The 19491-nt window shown below is 39.8% G+C and overlaps 1 protein-coding gene across 4 annotated transcripts in view; it reads right to left on the bottom strand.

Annotated features, from left to right (window-relative positions):
* Positions 1-19491, bottom strand: part of LOC149231557 (uncharacterized) — a 311618-nt gene that overhangs the window by 244426 nt on the left and 47701 nt on the right. For 3 of the 4 annotated variants that reach the window (XM_089376319.1, XM_089376318.1, XM_089376317.1), the window contains exon 2: positions 2018-2230. The exons of the other annotated variant lie outside the window; for it this stretch is intronic. In XM_089376319.1, coding sequence (XP_089232445.1) covers positions 2018-2219 — 202 coding nt within the window. In that variant the 5' untranslated portion in view covers positions 2220-2230. The remainder of the gene's footprint in view (positions 1-2017; positions 2231-19491) is intronic. 4 annotated transcript variants of the gene reach the window in all.

Here is a 19491-nt window from a genome sequence, read left to right on the forward strand (position 1 = left end):
CGTTGGATGCAGAATTTACTTCTACATCCAACACTTGACATGTAAGTAAACCTATAATAAAATAAGTTTAAAATACCAAAACGAAATCCAAAAATATTTACCCATGAAGATGACATCATCCTTTTGAATCTTTTTATTTTTTTAAATTAATTTAATTATTACACTTTATTTTAAGATCTATTTTTAATTTGTCCACGGGGTCTTGGATAGACAGTGATCGGGTGCTTTGTTAAGGCACTCTCTAATGTGAAGTTACCTGTTCAATTCCCCGCCCCAATCAAGGTGATATATTGGACATGATGAAGATGTAGTCTCACCAAGCTTACAAAAAAAAGATCCATTTTTAATCTCGAAATTATCCTAATAGAGATCCCATTATTCATTAGGTAATAATTCTTTTACCTAGTTGACTTAACCACTTTATGTTAAAATTACCTTGATAAACTCTGATGATCAATATCAGCAAGACCAAAATAATGATTTTCTCAAATAAAAAGAAGCAGAGCCAACATACGTTCTTCTTTGAAGGCAACATTCTTGAAGAAGTAAATGAATACAAGTACCTCAGGATTGATTTCAACAACAAGCTTAATTGGGAGCACCGCAGAAAGAAGAGAATTTTAGGAGGGTGGAAAGCATTATATGCTCTTCAAAACAGATGTCAAAAGGCAGAGTTATGGGATTGGAAAACAATTAAAGTGCTTTTTGGGCTCCTAGTTTGTCCATTGATATTATATGGGTGTGAATTGTGGGCTAGCAGCATCCCTGTCTCAAAATGGAAGCAAATTGAGAAAATCCAAAAATGTTTGATCATGAGCAAGTTTAAAATAAAAAGTTCGGTTTCTTATGAGATAATGTTGAGTGAAACAGGAGCAACTTCCATCGAAGCAATTGCTATGGTGCGTCTCATAAGGTATCTTCAGAGAATTGAGCAAATGGGAGAAGGTAGATGGCCTAAAGTTATCTTCAATGAAGGAATGAGTGAAAGAAAGAAATCATGGATGAGACAAAACAACAAATGGATGCAAAAATGGAATATTTACCTCAATGCATGTCCCACAAATAGCAAGGATTTAAAGAGTTATGTTATGGAGAAGTTTCGTAAGCATATATGGGGAAAAGAGTTGGGTAGAAAAAAGAAGTACTATGTTCAAGAATTCAACCCCATGTGTGATCTCCAACAAAAAGAGTACATTGGGAGCTAGCATTCCATGGAGATCAAAGATTCTTATTGCTCAATTGAGAACTAGCTCGCATCAACTATGGTGCGAAACAGGTCGGTGGAAAATACCTAAAGAAGCTTGGGAAGAGCGGGTGTGTACTTTTTGCACTTCTGGGGGTAGTGTAATCGGAAAAACATTTCATTTTGGAATGTGATGCTTTCAGAGATATCAGAGACAGTTACAATAGTATGTTAACATCAGTTCCTTGGCATTGTCTTTTCAGTGAGCGGACTGTTAGAAGGTTGGGTCAGCTCATCATTAATTTGAATGATAAGAGGATTGAACTGGAAAAGGCAAAACGCAGGGAAGCTAGTGGTCTCATAGACTATATCTAGTCTCGTGGACGTTAAAATTTCATTCATTCATCTTAAAATTACCTTGATAAACTATGATAATCACTTAATGTAACTTTTATTCATATCTAAAATATTTTTTTAAACTCATAGTATCGGAGTGTTCAAATATTTCATTAAACTGGGACTCATAATATTGGAGTGTTAAACTACAACAAAGAGAGTTTACACATGTTGCAAAGCCTACTGCAAGGAAGATGCACAATTGGAAAATGGATATGAAACTGTCAAATATAGATATAACCAAAAAGCACACAACCTTATAAACTCAGGATATTCACTGGTAACAAAAATGTATGCAACCACCCCAGAATGTTTTTGAAGATGCAACTGAGTCGTCCCTGCAATCTACAGAACAACTCACCCTCATTTCTCATTGTGTTCAACAAAAGAATCATTTTCTAGCTATATTTGAAAGTTCTAGGCATGGGATGTGCATACCAACTTCTCTGCTTGGAGTAGTAACATAAACTACAATGAACTTATCAACATCCACCACTGATGCCGGAGCCCAAGAACCAGTTGACTTTGAAGAGAAATGCTCAGGCGTGCCAATTAAAGGATGAAGGAAGTTCAGAAAAAAGAGTAACAGTACAACACCTGCCACCATAATCTCAATGTGGAGACGAGATAAATGCTGCATAATGTTTCAGACTGGAAAAAGACACCACTGAAGAAATCTTAGAAACCCCACATGTTATAAGTATTATTTATACACATTTCACTTTTATACTGCCCAGGAATCTGAAGCATTCTCTGACATGTACACATACAAAAATCCAACCAATGTCCAGCTCGGCATAAAAATGAATGGAATTACAAAAACATGTATAACTCTTATTGCAAGACTTCAATGTACCACTGATTCTCACATGCATTTATTAGTACCAACTCGACATATGTTTCATGCATTAAATGTCTGAAATTCAACCATGGGAAAAGGAACTTTCAATGGATGTTTCATGCATACAATGTCTGAAACCTAAGCATGGCAAAAGGAATTTTCATTGTAAGTTCCATGCATTAAGTGTATGCCATTTAACCATAGAAAAAGGAATTTTGGCCAGATTGAAGTTTGAACGGGGCTTGGGACTAATGCAACATAAGTATCCATCGTGTCTTGAAACTTACTGAAACCTTAATTTGCTAATTATACTTTTTGATAGACATGAGATATCTTGGCAGACTAGAAAGATAATGATCACATTCTTTGATATTCATTTAATGAATATTGTATCATATCCATCGCAGCAAGCTTAAGGATTTAAATAGCCCACAATAGATCCTGCTTTTCTGATTAGAGTTATCACAAATCAGGATCTCTTTTCAAAAATAAATTAGTTGGTTAGAAACCAAGATAACACTGAGAGGGGGTGAATCAGTTTTATATAATTTTTAACAATTATTTAGCCAATCAAACACATTCAATCATAAAACAAATGCACCAATCACATAGAGCTTGAACACAGGATATTTATGTGGAAACCCATACAGGAGAAAACCACAAAACTTCTTTTGATTATAGTGCAAGCACCAACTTCAGTTTACATTAGATTTTGTCGGCACCAGCCTAATAGAGGCACCAAACCCAATTTCTTTGCAAGCATCCACTTGTTGGAGGCACCAACCTGCACTGTTTGCAGGCACCAACCCCCGATATGCAATCACCGACTTGCTTCATCCACTCAGATCTCTCTTTCGTTCATTTTCAAACTCAAATTTGTGACTCTACAATTATGTTGGAATTGTAACTGGTTTGGTCTTCATAATTATCATTGTACTTGTATCAATATGTATTTCATGTAAAAGCAAAAAGAAAAAGAAAAAAAATATTATTACTATTATTTTCATTAGTCAAAGCATGTTCTTCATGCTTGTAGGGTTATTTGAGTCAAAAGAAAATTTGTCATGAGTCAAACAAATGTACTTGAGTCAAATTTTCATTTAGACTTGTTGTATAAAAATATATATATATATATATATATTTTTTGAGTCAAAAAGAGTCAATTAGTCATCCACATACCAAGTCGGCCTAGAAAGCCACCTATTCGACCTCCAAGACAGCTATAAATACAGTGCAATTCGACCTCACTTGGACATCAATTCATCACATTGATATTTGTGCCAAGAAAGAGAAAAAACCAACAAAATTCAAGACAAGAAAAGTGAAAGTCAAAGGAAAGAGAGCGAAGGTCAAAAGGAGTGAAATTTTGCCCTATTTGTCAAATGTGCAAAATTTCATATCTACTACATGTTAGTTTTTGTAGCATCGGATGTGTTCTAGTCACGAAACTTGGTGGAAGGGCTAGAATACATGAGATTTCCATAACCCATAAATCGTTTCCGGAAATTCCACCAAGAGATGGCTTAATTAGATTATTAACCTATTTTATAATGTTTCCTAAGTCTAAACTTAGGAAAACTGGTCAATTAATCAGAATTAATTAAGTCAAGGTGAGAATTCTCTAGAAACTCAAACGAATCGGCAGGGAATTAATTTGGGCCCTTGATTAAGTTCTAATCTTGGCTATTGATGCTCCAACAGATGATTATAAGAAGAATTCGATGGGTAGTTGGAGATCATGCTTGTGGAGTTCGCTTTCCTTGGCAGTTCGATTTCCAGAGAGCAGCATTAGTTGTCGGAGAGACAGAGATCGAAGCAACGATAGTGAGGCTGGAGGAAGCTTTCCAGATCCAGCGAGTTCATTGCAGAGAGTCAAAGATAGCCACAGTGAGGCTGACGCAGGGGCTACGCAGAAACCTCTAATAGGCAGTTTAATTTGTAGATTCAGGAAGTCGTTTCAAAGATCCAGAGGCAAAAGAATTTCACAGAGGTCAGGATAAACGTTTCTAGAGTTAGTGGCAAGCAGAAGAGGCAGCTCAATGTGAGATCCAGGTCGTACAGATTAGTGTCTGCGCAAAGCCCACGCAGAGGGTGACGCAGGGCAATTCGTAGAGGGGTTTCAGAGGCCGGTCTTTAGTGTCAGATTGCCTGTGGGGTGAGGAAAATTCCACTAGATTTTTGCCACTATTTTTTCTTTGTAGGATTGCTAGATTCGGCATCTAGATTTATTGTACTCGGATTTTTCCCACTGTTGCATAATAATAATAAAACCCTCAGTTGTTGCACCAGTTTTCCCCAGTTGGGTTTTTCCGGGGACATTTGTCCAAAAATAACGGTGTCATGTTTTTGTGTGTGTGCTAAATTTTCTCAGATTCCAGTGCTATTTTTCTTCCGCAGTATTTGTTTGTGAAAATCACAATGTGAATTATTTGGTATTTTTCGTAGCAAACTATAAATAAATTGTTAAATAAATTAACAATTAGGAAAATAATTTCCAATTGCTGTGATAGATGAAATTTTCACATGGTATCAAAGCATGAGTGATCAGTCGGGAAGCTCAGAAGCGAAGAAGGGAATTTAGTTGTTCAATGGGAACAGCAAGACGAAATTCCTAGAGGTTGCGTAATTCATTGACAGGCAGCTCAAATTGTTGGGGCAAAAATTTGATTTTTCAGCTGCAGGTTGGCAAAAAAGTCAAGTTGCCCGGGATAGTGATTCCAGCAATCAGAGGGAGCAGCAGGACAAATTTTTGGAGGTTGCGCAAAGCCAGAGCCAGGCTGATCAAGATGCTTGGGGAAGTTCGATTTTTCAGTGTAGGTTGGCAGAAAAATTCGGTATTCCAATTGAAGTGATTCCAGTAGGCGAACTATCAGCGGCTCATATTTTTCACTGAGAAGATTTCTTGTGTGGGAACAGAGGGTTTTTGCAGCAGTTTGCTAGAGGAGAATCTATGTCGAGTGGAAGAGAAAAGCAAACACAAAGGGAAAATTTCTCTTAGGGGATCTCGAGTTTTAGAGATCTAATTTTTCCAACTGCAGATTGGCAATAGTTGTGAGCAGATCCTCTCACTCCAAAAGGGAGTGCGAGTAGCAGATCTAGCAACCAAGCAAAGGGAAAGAGGGAGTTTTCGACTAGATCATAGATGGCCACAGTTTGGCTCAGACATGAAGACAGATTGAACGGTGCCTCCAATTATGTCATTTGGAAGGCCAAAATGTCCTTTGTCTTGATGAGCATGGTCTAAAAACCTATGCAAAAAATGTGGTGGCAGTACGCAGAGATAGTAGGGCACCAGATCCAGGAGGAGCATGAGACTCCAGTGTGCTAGATGGGCAGGGTCCAGCGCAGTTGCAACAAGGAGATCAGTAAAAACAATTCCAGATTGTTGTAGTAGGACCATACTTTTGCTACAAGGACCCACAGTATCATAGTATTAGGTTCAGTTTCAGTAGACACAGCCAATCATTCAGATGATAGTTGTAAATATAGTTGTCGTCAATATACATGAGATAGTTGCAGAGATAGATGCAATGACATGGGCAGTGTGAATTGCCAAGTTGCAGTATGTAAGTGCAATTCCAGCCAGAAGATTCCCAGCACAAAGTTACGCAGTCCAGTTTCCAGTTCAGGAGGACAATGCGAGTTGCCCGAAGGGAGAAAAGATATTTCCTATAGGGAGATCGAGACTCGGAGGGAGTCTAGTTTCAGAGGGAGCATCCCTATGGAAGCTAGTGCTTCAAGATCTGGGGAGATGGGACTCATGATTGCAGTGGTTGTAGCAGCAGTGCAGTGATAGCAGCAGAGTAGTAGCAGCGACAATATGAGTAGATCAGAGTTCAGGATTGCAGAGGATGGGCAGGGTCCATTAAGGAGTCCTCCTCTTGGATCATCACCTGGCTACAGGGGCCCACAGTATTTAGTGGAAGGATGGATCAGTGTCAGTTGATGTAGTCAAATTACCAAAGTGACAGTAACAGACTAGTATCAATCAGATGTTGAGGAGCGCAGTGCAGTATTGACAGCAAAGCCAGTGGCTCATTGCAGAGTTGGCAACAGCACAGATTCTTCAGTGTCAGTGCAGAGGCTAGTAGCAGTCAGGACTCAGGAGACAGATGCATCATATTGAACACAGTTGATTCAGTATTTTGGATGCTTCTCAATTGCAATTGTTGCATGTTGATTTCTAGTAGCATCGGATGTGCTCTAAGCCTCAAATTTGCAGGGAGGCTAGGACACATGTATTCCACAATACCCAAAAATCGTTTTGGGAAATTCCACCCAGAGAAAGCTTTATTAAAATAATTAATTATTTTTAATGGGTGCCTAAGTCTAAACTTAGGAAATTAAAATAATTAAGGGGTATTAATCAAATAGAGGGTGAAACTTCTAGAAGAAGATAAGTATCAAGCCAAAATGATCTAAGCTATTGATTAGAATCTACACTGGGTCGTTGATTCTCAACGAGAAGATTATAAGAGAAGGCTTGATGGGCATTTGGAAAACACATCGAGTGACAGATCAAGAGATTGATTTCTGAAGAGAGCAACGCAGCAGTTGCAAGAGAAGTGATCGAGGTGATTTCTTGCAGTGAGGGGAAGAGATAATTTTCTGGAGGAAGTTTTCCTGATCCGAAGAGTGCAAGGCAGAGAGGCTAATGCAGAGCTACGCTGTAGCAGTGCAGAGCTTCTGAGGGAATCTGAAATTCTGCTGAGGAACAGTCGAGATCAAGTGTTGGAGCCAGGGTGTGAGACCGAAAGGACAGAGGTTCGAAGTTTCCATCCAACAGAGTATCAGAGGAGGTGCAGTGCAATCCCAGCAGCAGTGACATAGTGACTGCGTGAGTGTCACACAGTACTGCGCAGAGACAGCGCAGAGGCTCATCTCCAGCGTAGATCAGTGCTGGATTTTCCAGTGACAGGGTGAGATCATCTCACTATCTTTTTGTCCAGTTAAATCTCTGTATAGGATTGTCAGTTTGGGCATTCGAAGAATTGTGCTTAGAAATTACTCCATAATAATACAAACCCTCAGTTGTTGCATTGGTTTTCCCATGTTGAGTTTTTCCGAGGACATTTGTCCAAAAATAACGGTGTCAAGCGTTGTGTATTTCTTTCTTGCTCAATTTCTTGTTTCCGCATTTAATTTAATTGGTGAAGGTTGCAGTGTATTAGTTTCGGTATTTGTCGTAGGATGCAGTAAATAATTTGTCAGTAATTTAACAAATAGAAAAAACTTAATCAGTTACTGCAGTAGAAATTTGGGCTTCCAAATTTTCACATGGTATTACAGCTGCAGGTGAAGCAAGAGAGTTGAGCCAGAAGAGCCCAGCGCTGAAGAGGAGGAGGGAAGTCGAAGTATTGCATAGGCAGCAAATCGAATCCCCAGAGGGATTGCGCAGTCCAGGCAAGGAGGGAAAAACTTTAGTGCGAAAATCTCTCTTTGAGTGAGTCGACAAAGAGAAAGATTTCCAAATTGAAGTTTGCCAATGTTAGAGGGAGCAGCACAAAGTAGTTTTCTGGTGAGACGCAGTTTTCTACAATAGTTGATGGGGCAGAAAAGCGTCAGAGGGAAGAAGGAGACACTGTTGAGGGAATTTCTTCCTCAGAGAATTCCTAGCCAATGAATTTGATTTCTCTATTGTTGAGCAGCAGCATAGAGGAACAGATCTACTACTCCAACAGGGAGTGCGTAGGCTAGCCTAGTATTGCGCAGAGGAGAGAGGAGGCAGTTCGACATTTCGTTGGCAGAGATGGTAGCTAGTGGGTTAAGAGATCAGGATCAGTTGGATGGTGCATCCAACTATGTGATCTAGAAGGCAAGGATCTCATGCCTTCTGGATGAGCACGATCTCAAAACCTATGTCGACAGTGTGGTAGTTGTACCCGCGGATCCAGATCCACTCAAAAAGTACAAGGGTGAAATGGCGAAGGCCAAACAATTGATCCTCGACAGAGTGAGGGATCACGTAGTATGTCACATTGTCGACAAGGATACTGCCTGGCAGATGTGGGAAGCATTGGCCACGCTATACGAAGGATCTTTCGAGCAGCGGAAGATGTACTTGGAGCAGAAGATGAGATCCACGCAAATGCAGAAGGGGGAACACATTGATCTGTTCCTAACGAAGCTTCAGGAAATCCGAGACTCGTTGGCAGCTGTGGGGTCAACACCTCAGCCTACCGAGATGATAAGGCTGACCCTGAATTCAACTCTTGTAGAATGGAAAGTGTTTGTCCAAAGTATCCAAGGCAGAAAAATATTGTTGGATTGGGAAGGAATGTGGGCCGCTCTTCAGCAAGAAGAGATGAGGAGAGACTTAGTCAAGTGCAAACTTGATAGCAGCAGCAACAGTGGGACGAAGCCCAAGGAGGAGGAAGAGAATGCAGCCCTTGCATCTAAGGGGCAGTAGGAGCAGCAGAAGAAGAAAGATGTTTCGAAGATCAAGTGCTTCCCGTGTGGCGAATTTGGTCACTACACTACACAATGTCCTCCCAAGAAGAAGGACAAGGACGAGAAGCATGATCTGAAGGCTGCATCCGCAAAAAATCGAGGAGGAGGAGTTTGGTTGCCCAGATACCTCCAAGGGAGAGGTGGGGTGATCTAGTAATGTAGTTCGAAAGAACTACAGATGGGCAGGATCCTTGAGGAGTCCACCTCTCGAACCAATACCTTGCTATAGGAGCCCATATCAAAAGTAGCAAGATGGACCAAGGTCATTTCATGCAGAGGAGTGTCGGAGTGACAGTTGCAGTGGCTAGGAGCGCCAGAGACTAAGCAGCATAGAGCAGGATTGGCAGCAGTGCAGTTGGCATAGTGTAGAGTCAGCAGCACCGCAGAGGCTTCAGAGGATCAGCGCAGAGACTAGCAACAGTCAAAACTTCAACAACAAATGCATCATGCTGAACACTTGTTCAATAATTTTGGATGCTTTTCCGTTGTTGATGCAGTAGCAACAGCAATTGGAGAAGGTTGCAGTGCAGATGCAGTGTTGGCAGTGGCAGTGCCAGCAGCAACACAGATGCAGAACTTATGAGGGTTGCAGTACAGATGCAGTGTTGGCAGTGGCAGGGTCAGCAGCAGTACAGATGCAGCATTTGCGCAGTAGTTGGTGGGCAGTGATGTCAGACATCAGCAGCGCAGAGGGAGATGTTATAGAGCAGGGTGATGCTTCAGCAGGTTGCATTACTAGAGCACATTCCTCGCTAAGAGAGAGTGTTGATTTCTAGTAGCATTGGATCTGCTCTAAGCCTCAAAATTAGTAGAGAGGCTAGGACACATGTATTCCACAACACCCAAAAATCGTTTTGGGAAATTCCACCCAGAGACAGTTTTATTAAAATAATTAATTATTTGTAATGGGTGCTTAAGTCTAAACTTAGGAAATTAAAATAATTAAAGGGTATTAATCAAACTGAAAGTGAAACTTCTAGAAGAAGACGAGGATCAAGCCAAAATTATCTAAGCCATTGATTAGAATCTAATCTGGGTCGTTGATTCTCAATGAGAAGATTATAAGAGGAGGCTTGATGGGCATTTGGAAAACACATCGACTGAGAGATCAAGAGATTTATTTCTGAAGAGAGCAGCACAGCAGTTGCCGGAGAAGTGATCGAGGTGATTTCTTGCAGTGAGGGGCAGAGATAATTTTTTGGAGGAAGTTTTCCTGATCCGAAGAGTGCAAGGCAGAGAGGACCAAAAGACGTCCAAAGAGGTTGACGCAGAGCCACGCAGAGCCACGCAGAGCTACGATGTGGCAGCACAAAGCTTCAGAGGGACTCTGAAATTCTGCTGAGGAATAGTTGGAATCAAGTGTCGAAGCCGGGGTGTGAGATCGAAAGGACAAAGGGCCGAAGTTTCTAGCCAACAGAGGATCAAAGGAGGTGCAACACAGTCCCAGCATCAATGACGTAGAGACTGCGTGGGTGTGACGCAATACTGCGCAGAGGCTCATATCCAACGCAAATCAGTCTCGATTTTCCAGTGACAGGGTGAGATCAACTCACTATCTTTTTGTTCAGTTAAATCTCTGTATAGGATTTCCAGTTTGGGCATCCGAAGAATTGTACTTTGAAATTACTGCATAATAATACAAACCCTCAGACGTTGCACCGATTTTCCCACATTGGGTTTTTCTGAGGACATTTGTCCAAAAATAACGGTGTCATTCCCAGCACAAAGTTATGCAGTCCAGTTTCCAATACAGGAGGACAGTGCGAGTTGCCAAGAGGGAGCAGAGATATTTCCTATAGGGAGATCGAGACTCAGATGGAGTCTAGTTTCAGAGGGAACATCCCTATGGAAGCTAGTGCTTCAGGAGCTAGGGAGATCAGACTCAGGATTGCAGTAGTTGTAGCAGCAGTGCAGTGATAGCAGCAGAGTAATAGCATCAAGAATATGAGTTGATCAGAGTTCAAGGTTGCAGAGGATGGGCATGGTCCATTGAGGAGTCCTCCTCTTGGATCATCACCTGGCTACAGGGGCCCACAGTATTTAGTAGCAAGATCGATCAGTGTCAGTTGATGCAGACAGATTACCAGAGTGACAGTAGCAGACTAGTATCAGTCAGATGTTGAGGACCGCAGTGCAGTATTGACCGCAAAGCAAGTGGCTCAGTGCAGAGTTGGCAGCAGCGCAAATTCTTCAGTGACAGTGCAGAGGCTAGTAGCAGTCAGGACTGAGGAGACAGATGCATCATATTAAACACAATTGATTCAGTATTTTGGATGCTTCTCAGTTGCAATTGTTTCATGTTGATTTCTAGTAGCATCGGATGTGCTCTAAGCCTCAAAATTTGCAGGGAGGCTAGGACACATGTATTCCACAATACCTAGAAATCATTTTGGGAAATTCCACCTGGAAACAGCTTCATTGAAATAATTAATTATTTTTAATGGGTGCCTAAGTCTAAACTTAGGAAATTAAAATAATTGAAGGGTATTAATCAAATTGAGGGTGAAACTTCCAGAAGAAGTCGAGGATCAAGTCAAAATGATCTAAGCCATTGATTAGAATCGAATCTCGGTCGTTGATTCTCAACGAGAAGATTATAAGAACAGGCTTGATGGGCATTTGGAAAACACATCGAGTGAAAGATCAAGAGATCGATTTCTAAAGAGAGTAGTGCAACAGTTGCTGGAGAAGTGATCGAGGTGATTTCTTGCCGTGAGGGGCAGAGATAAGTTTTCGGAGGAAGTTTTCCTGATCCGGAGAGTGCAAGGCAGAGAGGACAGAAAGACGTCCAAAGAGGTTGATGCAGAGCTACGTTGTGGCAACGCAGAGCTTCAGAGTGAGTCCGAAATTCTGCTGAGGAACAGTGGGGATCAAGTGTTGGAGCCAGGGTGTGAGACCGAAAGGACAGAGGGCCGAAGTTTCCAGCCAGCAGAGGATGAGAGGAGGTGCAGCGCAGTCCCCCGACTCCCAGCAGCAATGATGCAGTGACTGTGTGTGTGATGCAGTACTACACAGAGACGGAGCAGACGGTCATCTCCAGCACAGATCAGTGCCAGATTTTCCAGTGATAGGGTGAGATCAGCTCACTATCTTTTTGTCTAGTTAAATCACTGTATAGGATTACCAGTTTGGGCATCTAAAGAATTGAACTCAGAAATTACTGCATAATAATGCAAAACCTCAGTTGCTGCACCAGTTTTCCCACATTGGGTTTTTCTGGGGACATTTGTCCAAAAATAATGGTGTCATGTGTTGTGTATTTCTTTCTTGCTCAGTTTCTTGCATTTAATTTAATTGGGAAAGGTTGCAGTGTATTAGTTTCGGTATTTGTTGTAGGATGCAGTTAATAATTTGTTCAGTAATTTAACAAATAGAAGAAACTTAATCAATTACTACAGTAGAAATTTGGGCTTCCAAGTTTTCACATCGCAATTGCGGCAACAACAAATGGGAGGGAGTTGTAGTGCAGATGCAATGTTGGCAACAGTACAGCAGGGTCAACAGCAGCACGGATGCAACATCAGAGTTGCGTAGTGGTTGGTGGGTAGTACGGCCAGACATCAGCAGCGTGACAGAGGATGATACAGAGACAGATTGTTATAACAGGGTGTGCAGCACTAGAACACAATCCTCACTATGAGGGAGTGTTAGTTTTTGTAGCATCGGGTGTGTTCTAGCTACGGAACTTGGTGGAAGGGCTAGAATATATGAAATCTCCATAACCCAGAAATCGATTCTGGAAATTCCACCTAGAGATGGCTTACTTAGATTATTAGTCTATTATTTAATGTTTCCTAAGTCTAAACTTAGGAAAATTGGTTAATTAATCAGAATTAATTATTCAAGGTGAGAATTCTCTAGAAACTCACAGGGATCGATAGGGAATTAATTTGGGACCTTGATTAAGTTAAATCTTGGTCATTGGTGGAATTAATTTGGGACCATGATTAAGTTCTAATCTTGGTCGTTGGTGCTCCAACAGAGGATTATAAGAGGAAGTTGATAGGTAGAAGGAGAACACACTTGTGGGGTTCGATTTCCTTAGCATTTTGATTTCCAGACAACAGCAGTAGTTGTAGGAGAGCCAAAGATCGAAGCAGAGACAGTGAGGGGTTGGGACAGTGAGGCTAAAGGAAGCTTTCCAAATCCAACGAGTGCATTGCAGAGAGGCAGAGATAGCCACAGTGAGGTTGACACAGAGGTTGCGCAGAAGCCTCTAATAGGCAATTCAATTTGCAGATTTGGAAAGTCATTTCAGAGATCTGGAGGCAGAAGAATTTCGCAGAGGTCATGAGAAACATTTCCAGAGTCAGTGGAAAGCATAAGAGGCAGCTCAGTGAGATCCAAGTCGCACTGATTAGTGCCTGCGCAGAGCCCACGCAAAGGGTGATGCAGGGAAATTTGTAGAGGGGATTCAAAGGCCAGTCTTCAATGTCGAATTGCCTATGGGGTGAGGAAAATTCCTCACAAGATTTTTACCAGTATTTTTTCTCTGTAGGATTGCCCGATTCGGCATCTAGATTTATTATACTCAATTTTTTCTCACTACTGCATAATAATAATAAAACCCTCAATTGCTACACCGTTTTTCCCAAGTTGGGTTTTTTCAAGGACATTTGTCCAAAAATAACGGTGTCATATATTTTGTGTGTGCGCTAGATTTTCTCAGATTCCAACACTATTTTTCTTCCGCAATATTTGTTTGTGAAAATCACAATGTGAATTATTTGGTATTTGTCGTAGTAAACTGCAAGTAAATTGTTAAATAAATTAACAATTAGGAAAATAATTTCCATTTGTTGTGATAGATGAAATTTTCACACTATAGGGACGAAATTTCAGAGTTAGACCAGATTTGAAGAGCGTCGACTTTGTTGATTTGACTTGGTTGAGGAAGGTTTGAAGGAGGGCTGACTTGGATCTTGTGGCATGTCTTGGTCTTGGTTTTTCGTCTTGGATATCTCACTTTGATATGATTCTATAAGAAGAGGATTTGTTTGGGTTTCCCCCCTTGTGGGGTTTTGCCTTGGCTTGGAGCCTACATCTTTGTGTTTTTTTGTCTCTTGTGATCTTCATGCTTTGGATATTTTGGTAATTATCAAGTAAGAGGAATCAATCCTAATCTACTGGCATATTCATTTCTCAACATGGTATCAGATCAAAGGTGAAGGAAGGGCAGCTTGAAGATCACATTGTGTTGGCACATTTGACACTTCTACAATATTCATTCTCAAGGCACATTGGAGGACATCATTTGTTAAGGGCATAAGGAAGAAGACTCAAAGACCGTTATTCACCCTTAAAGAAGAGTATTGTAGCAGCGATCTATCTCTTTCTCTCTATCATTGAAGACTCTTGTTCACTCATCATCCATCATTGAAGAAGTCATCATTGCAGCTTGAAGACATTATTGTAGCAATCATCCTTGAAGACATCACTACTACAAGCAACATCTTTGAAGATCCTTCGAAGCATCATCATTCAAGCACTCCACTCCTTTGACAAGTACTTTACTATACTCCATGTCTCAATCTTTAAATCAAATTGCATCTTTTTGTAAGGAAGGCAACAAACTTGATGGAGCATTAAATTTCAAAGCTTGGAAGAAGAGAATTGATTTGGTTCTCATAGAAAATGAAGTTATGGATCACGTTCTAGGCAAAGTTCCAGAACCAAACAAGGACAAGACTCAAGAAGTGGCCAAGTACAATAAGGGAGAAATAAGGGCTCAAAGAATTCTCATTGAGTCCATCAAGGATCACCTTATCCCCTTTGTTGTAGATTTGACCACATCAAAAGAGGTCTATGACAAGTTGGTAAAATTATACTCTGTTAACACTATAGGTCAGAAAATGTCCTCAAGGAATCAACTTTACAAAACAAGGTTATCAAAAGATTAATATTTGGCCCCATACCTTGTGAAAATCTTGAAATTGAAAGATCAACTTCAAGGGCTTGGATAAGTCATATCTGATTCTAAGGTAACTACTTGGATACTCAATACTCTAACTTCAGATTGGAGTAGTTTTCCTACTAGCATCTATTCAAAAAAAGATACTCTAACATTTGATGAACTATGGGCTTTATGTGTTCTAGAAGAAACAATATTGAAAGCCAAGGATGACACCGAACCCAACAATGAACAATCGCATGCTATTGCTCCGAGATCAAAGCAGGGTTGCGGGGGAGCAACTCTCCCCCCTTTGAATTGCTCCCAGAGTGCGCTTCGAGCGGGAGCGAATCAAGAGCGCGCTCCCTAAATTCGCTCTTGTCACTCTGCCGCGAAAACAAAAAATGTTCCTTGGTTTTTTCACAAAACTTTTGTCACAAAGATGTTCCAAATGGAAATTGTTTTCAAAGAAACAAGATTTTTTTAGTAGGGCAGCCTAATATTCAAGCTTATGGCCCTAGTATTGATATGCAATTCATGGTAATGTTAAATTCTTAAAATAAAAGTGACATTCTCCTTTATCTTTCATTTTCATCATTTTACTTAAATTTTTAACATTACCATGAAATGTCTCAAGATGTTTGAGAGTGGTTGAACCTCATTGGATTTCATATGGAGAAAGTAGAATTTTAAATCTCACTCAAAATCCAATAGATTTTTCAGTTTTCAAGATTTCAAGATTGTGGGGATTGCAATGTTTCCATTGGATTTTGTCATGTGCTAGGGTATGGGACTCGTATTTAATCAAGAGCACCAAGCCTTCTATGTACCTTCATGTTAGTGACATTGGTTGTCGAACTCCTCTATCATGACCCTACTAAAAATGTACCCATCACTCAAACAAAATCTTGAGTTGACATGCTACATTTTTTCTATCTTATGTTAATTGCTTAGAGGGTGATATTATTGACAAAGATCCCAAGATAGGCAATGATTTTGATGATATGTAGCTATTTGTCGTAGCATGATTTTTTTGGATGTTAGAGGCCATCCAGAGCCTATTTGTTGATGTATTTTCAGTTCAGATATGGATTACACTCGATGTTATTTTGGTTATGTGCACCCTTACATGCTATATAAATGAGAATATGAAACTTGTGGACGTGGTTGATGAAGATTATAACCTCTAGATGATTGATGTTATGTGGTTTAATCCATGTTTTTGTGTTTTTTTACATATAATTCATCATTCTACATGCTTTTGTTGACATATATGCATCAAAATATATATTATATAAAAATTCGCTCCCGACTCGGGAGCTTTTGAAAATGTCGCTCCCCACTCCCGCTTCTGCTCCCACTCCCAAGTAAACTTGGATCAAAGAAGAAGTTTGGAAGATTTGGAAGATTTGAAACTTGTCAAAAATACAACAACAACAACAATTAGCCACGTGGAGACCGAGACATGTCCAAAGTACAATGCTTTGGTTGCAATGAATTTGGACACTATAAGAGAGATTGTCCTAAAGATCCCAGTAACAAGAAGAACAACAAGAGGAAAGAAAGAAGTGGAGCTCACATTGCAAAAGTGAAAGAATCCGAGAAGAAACCTAAGGTTGAAGACAACAAGGAACTTTACTATTAAAGAATCTGATGAATACTAGTTTTGCAAGCAATTTGTTAGAATAGCAGTTATAGTTACACTTAGAAGATTCTTGGGATTTGGAGACCTAGTAGAAGCAGTGAAAAAGTCTACATATTGCATCTCATCACAAAGAATTGAAGGCAGTCATCACATCATCTAGCCAGCCAGAATATAAGAGTTTGGGTCATCTAAAGTTGTCTACACATTATTTCATAGTCACAAGCATTCTACAACCGAAAGCAATTCATCATGAAGATTTTGAAGCAGTCAAGAACTACAAGACTTACAATAGAAGCAAATCTATAGCAAAATCAAAGCCATTCCCAACATGATATTGTAGCAAAAATCTATTCTACTAGAAGAACATGAAAGCAGCATTGAAGTAGTTTAGAAGTATGAAGATAGTCTAGAAGCAGCACAGAAGCATAAATGTAGCATTTCTCATCACAAAGAAGAAACTTCATCATTCATAGGTATTATCTTCAAAGAAGATTAAAGAAGCAGCTTAATGACAGCTTTGAAGGAAGTAATTATGACTTCAGAGGGAGATAGAAGCAGATAAAGACTTGAAGGCTCTTACAATTTGGAGCTGCATTAACTGTTTTGGCAACTCTGATAATAAAGAACGATATCAATACTGTTTGGGATATGGCATGGCTTCCATGAAGAATATATATTAGAGGGTAGAAAAGGCAGTGAATTGATATAAGAAGTCATGAGACAGTTTCTTGATCACTTGACAATATGATGGATTCGATATTAATTCAAAGGAAGTCCACCCACCTCGCCCAGAAAAAGGGAGCTATAATTGGTTTGGTAGGAAGTTGAAGAATTCTGATATTGTTGCACCAGCAGCTGATAGGCTCAATTCAGGAAAACATTGAGTTGGCAGTACCGATGTTGATAAAGATACTATTGATGATTGGAAGCTAATATAATTTCTTGAGAGCAGAATCCTATATCGAAGAAAGGCTTGTGCCATTAATTGTGAAGTTTGGCTCATAAGATGTTTGATGAACTACTTCATGGCATGTTAAAGCTACATGAAGGTTAACAAAGATCCCGGAAGGTCGAAGCTCTTTATGATATGATGCAGTTAAAGAGCCCAGCAGCTACAACAGATCTCCACAGAAGAACATGTAGTCGATGCTTTGATGATTATTTTTGAGACAAGCTCAGGCTTGTGGTTGTTCTCCATGTTTGAGAGGGAGTAATGGTGGACATTGTATTCTCCATGTGCCATGTACTATGGCCGGTACTAACAGTTGTAAGCCTAGTGAAGGTACTAGTAGGGAGAATAGAGGATTGGATAAACATCTAGGACCAATACTCCTTGAGGAATGGTATTCAAGATAGGAGTAGTCCCGAGGACCGATACTCTTTGAGGATAGGATATTCAAGATAAGAGTAGTCCTGAGGACCGATATTCTTTGAGCATGGGTGATATCCAAGATGAGAATAGTCCTGTAAGGACATACTTGGTGAACATTTGGATGGGGTATGTGCCTTGAGAGGCGGTGGTGGTGTCCAAATGTATGCCTCCTAGCATTGTGCTCTGATCTAGTGGAGAGATAGAGCTTGTTAGTCAAGGCCTTGTTATGTTTGACAATGTTGATTATGATAATGATGATGCTTATCAATTTGAACTCTTCTTATGAGAATATTTCAATTTGAGAGTATCCTATTGTGTCATTATGAATACCTCCCTAGTTAAGAGGCAGCGTTGGAATTGTAAAAAAAAATATATATATATATATATATTATTATTATTATTATTATTATTTTCAATAGTCAAAGCATGTTCTTCATGCTTGTAGTGTTATTTGAGTCAAAAGAAAATTTGTCACGAGTCAAACAAATGTACTTGAGTCAAAGTCCCATTTGGACTTGTATGAAAAAAAATTATTTAGTTTGGCCAAAAAGAGTTAATTAGTTAGCCAAATACCAAGTCGGCCCGGAAAGCCACCTATTTGACGCTCTGGACAGCTATAAATATGGTGCAATTAGACCTTAGTTGTACATCAATTCATCACTCGACATTTGTGCCAAGAAAGAGAAAGAAAACCAACGAAAGTCAAGGGAGAGGGAGTGAAGGTCAAAAGGAGTGAAATTTTGCCCTAATGCGATCATAAGTGCCAAATTTCAGAGCTACTGAAGGGCCAAAAATTTCAGGGTTATTGCAGGGCCAAAAATTTCAGGGTTATTGCAGGGCCAAAATTTGCAGAGTTTGACCAGATTTGAAGAGCATTGAATTTGTTGGATTTGACTTGGTTAAAGAAGGTTTGAAGGAGGGCTAACTTGGATCTTATGGCAAGTCTTGGTCTTGCTTTTTGGTCTTGGATATCTCACTTTGATCTGATTCTATAAGAAGAGGATTGGTTTGGGTTTTCCCCCTTGTGGGGTTTTTCCTTGGCTTGGAGCCTACATCTTTGTGTTCTTTTGTCTCTTGTGATCTTCATGTTTTGAATATTTTGGTAATTGCTTGATGAAGAGAAGATAATACAAGTAATAAAAGGCTAACAACATTCACAAGTAATTATCGAGTAAGAGGAATCAACCCTAATGTACTAGCATATTGATTTCTCAACAAATTAGACATCACTCTTTTATTTTCAAACAACGATGCAGATCTACACTATTTGTTTTCATATCAGCTTCAGCTTTCAATTAATTTGATCTCTTTGCCTCTGCACAATTCTAATTTCAAACTTAGCACCCAGATCTATACCAAGTGGCTCACAACATCTCAACCACCACTCCTTTGCCAGGTTGCTCTCTTTTTTTCTTGATTTGAATAGATGTTCCTGTTAGAAAACGTAACTATATTCGGTCTTCAATCATGTACAAGAGCCATTATGAAATGTACTTGTCAAAAGAATAAAGAAAAACAAAATTATTATTGTAACAACGACTTATTAAAGCATGGGTTTCATGCTTGGGTCATCATTATATTTGTCAAAGTCCCCATTGTGGACTTCTAGGATTAATATTGAGTTTATAGAGTCATTGTACATTCGAGGAGACCCTTCTTGGGCTTTCGAATCATATAAAAAGGTTTTCTATCAACTCACATATGAATTACGTAT

Source organism: Pinus tabuliformis, chromosome J (assembly GCF_031772625.1).
Source record: "Pinus tabuliformis cultivar Carrire ecotype Pingquan chromosome J, CPIR1, whole genome shotgun sequence".
Classification (NCBI taxonomy): Eukaryota; Viridiplantae; Streptophyta; class Pinopsida; order Pinales; family Pinaceae; genus Pinus; species Pinus tabuliformis.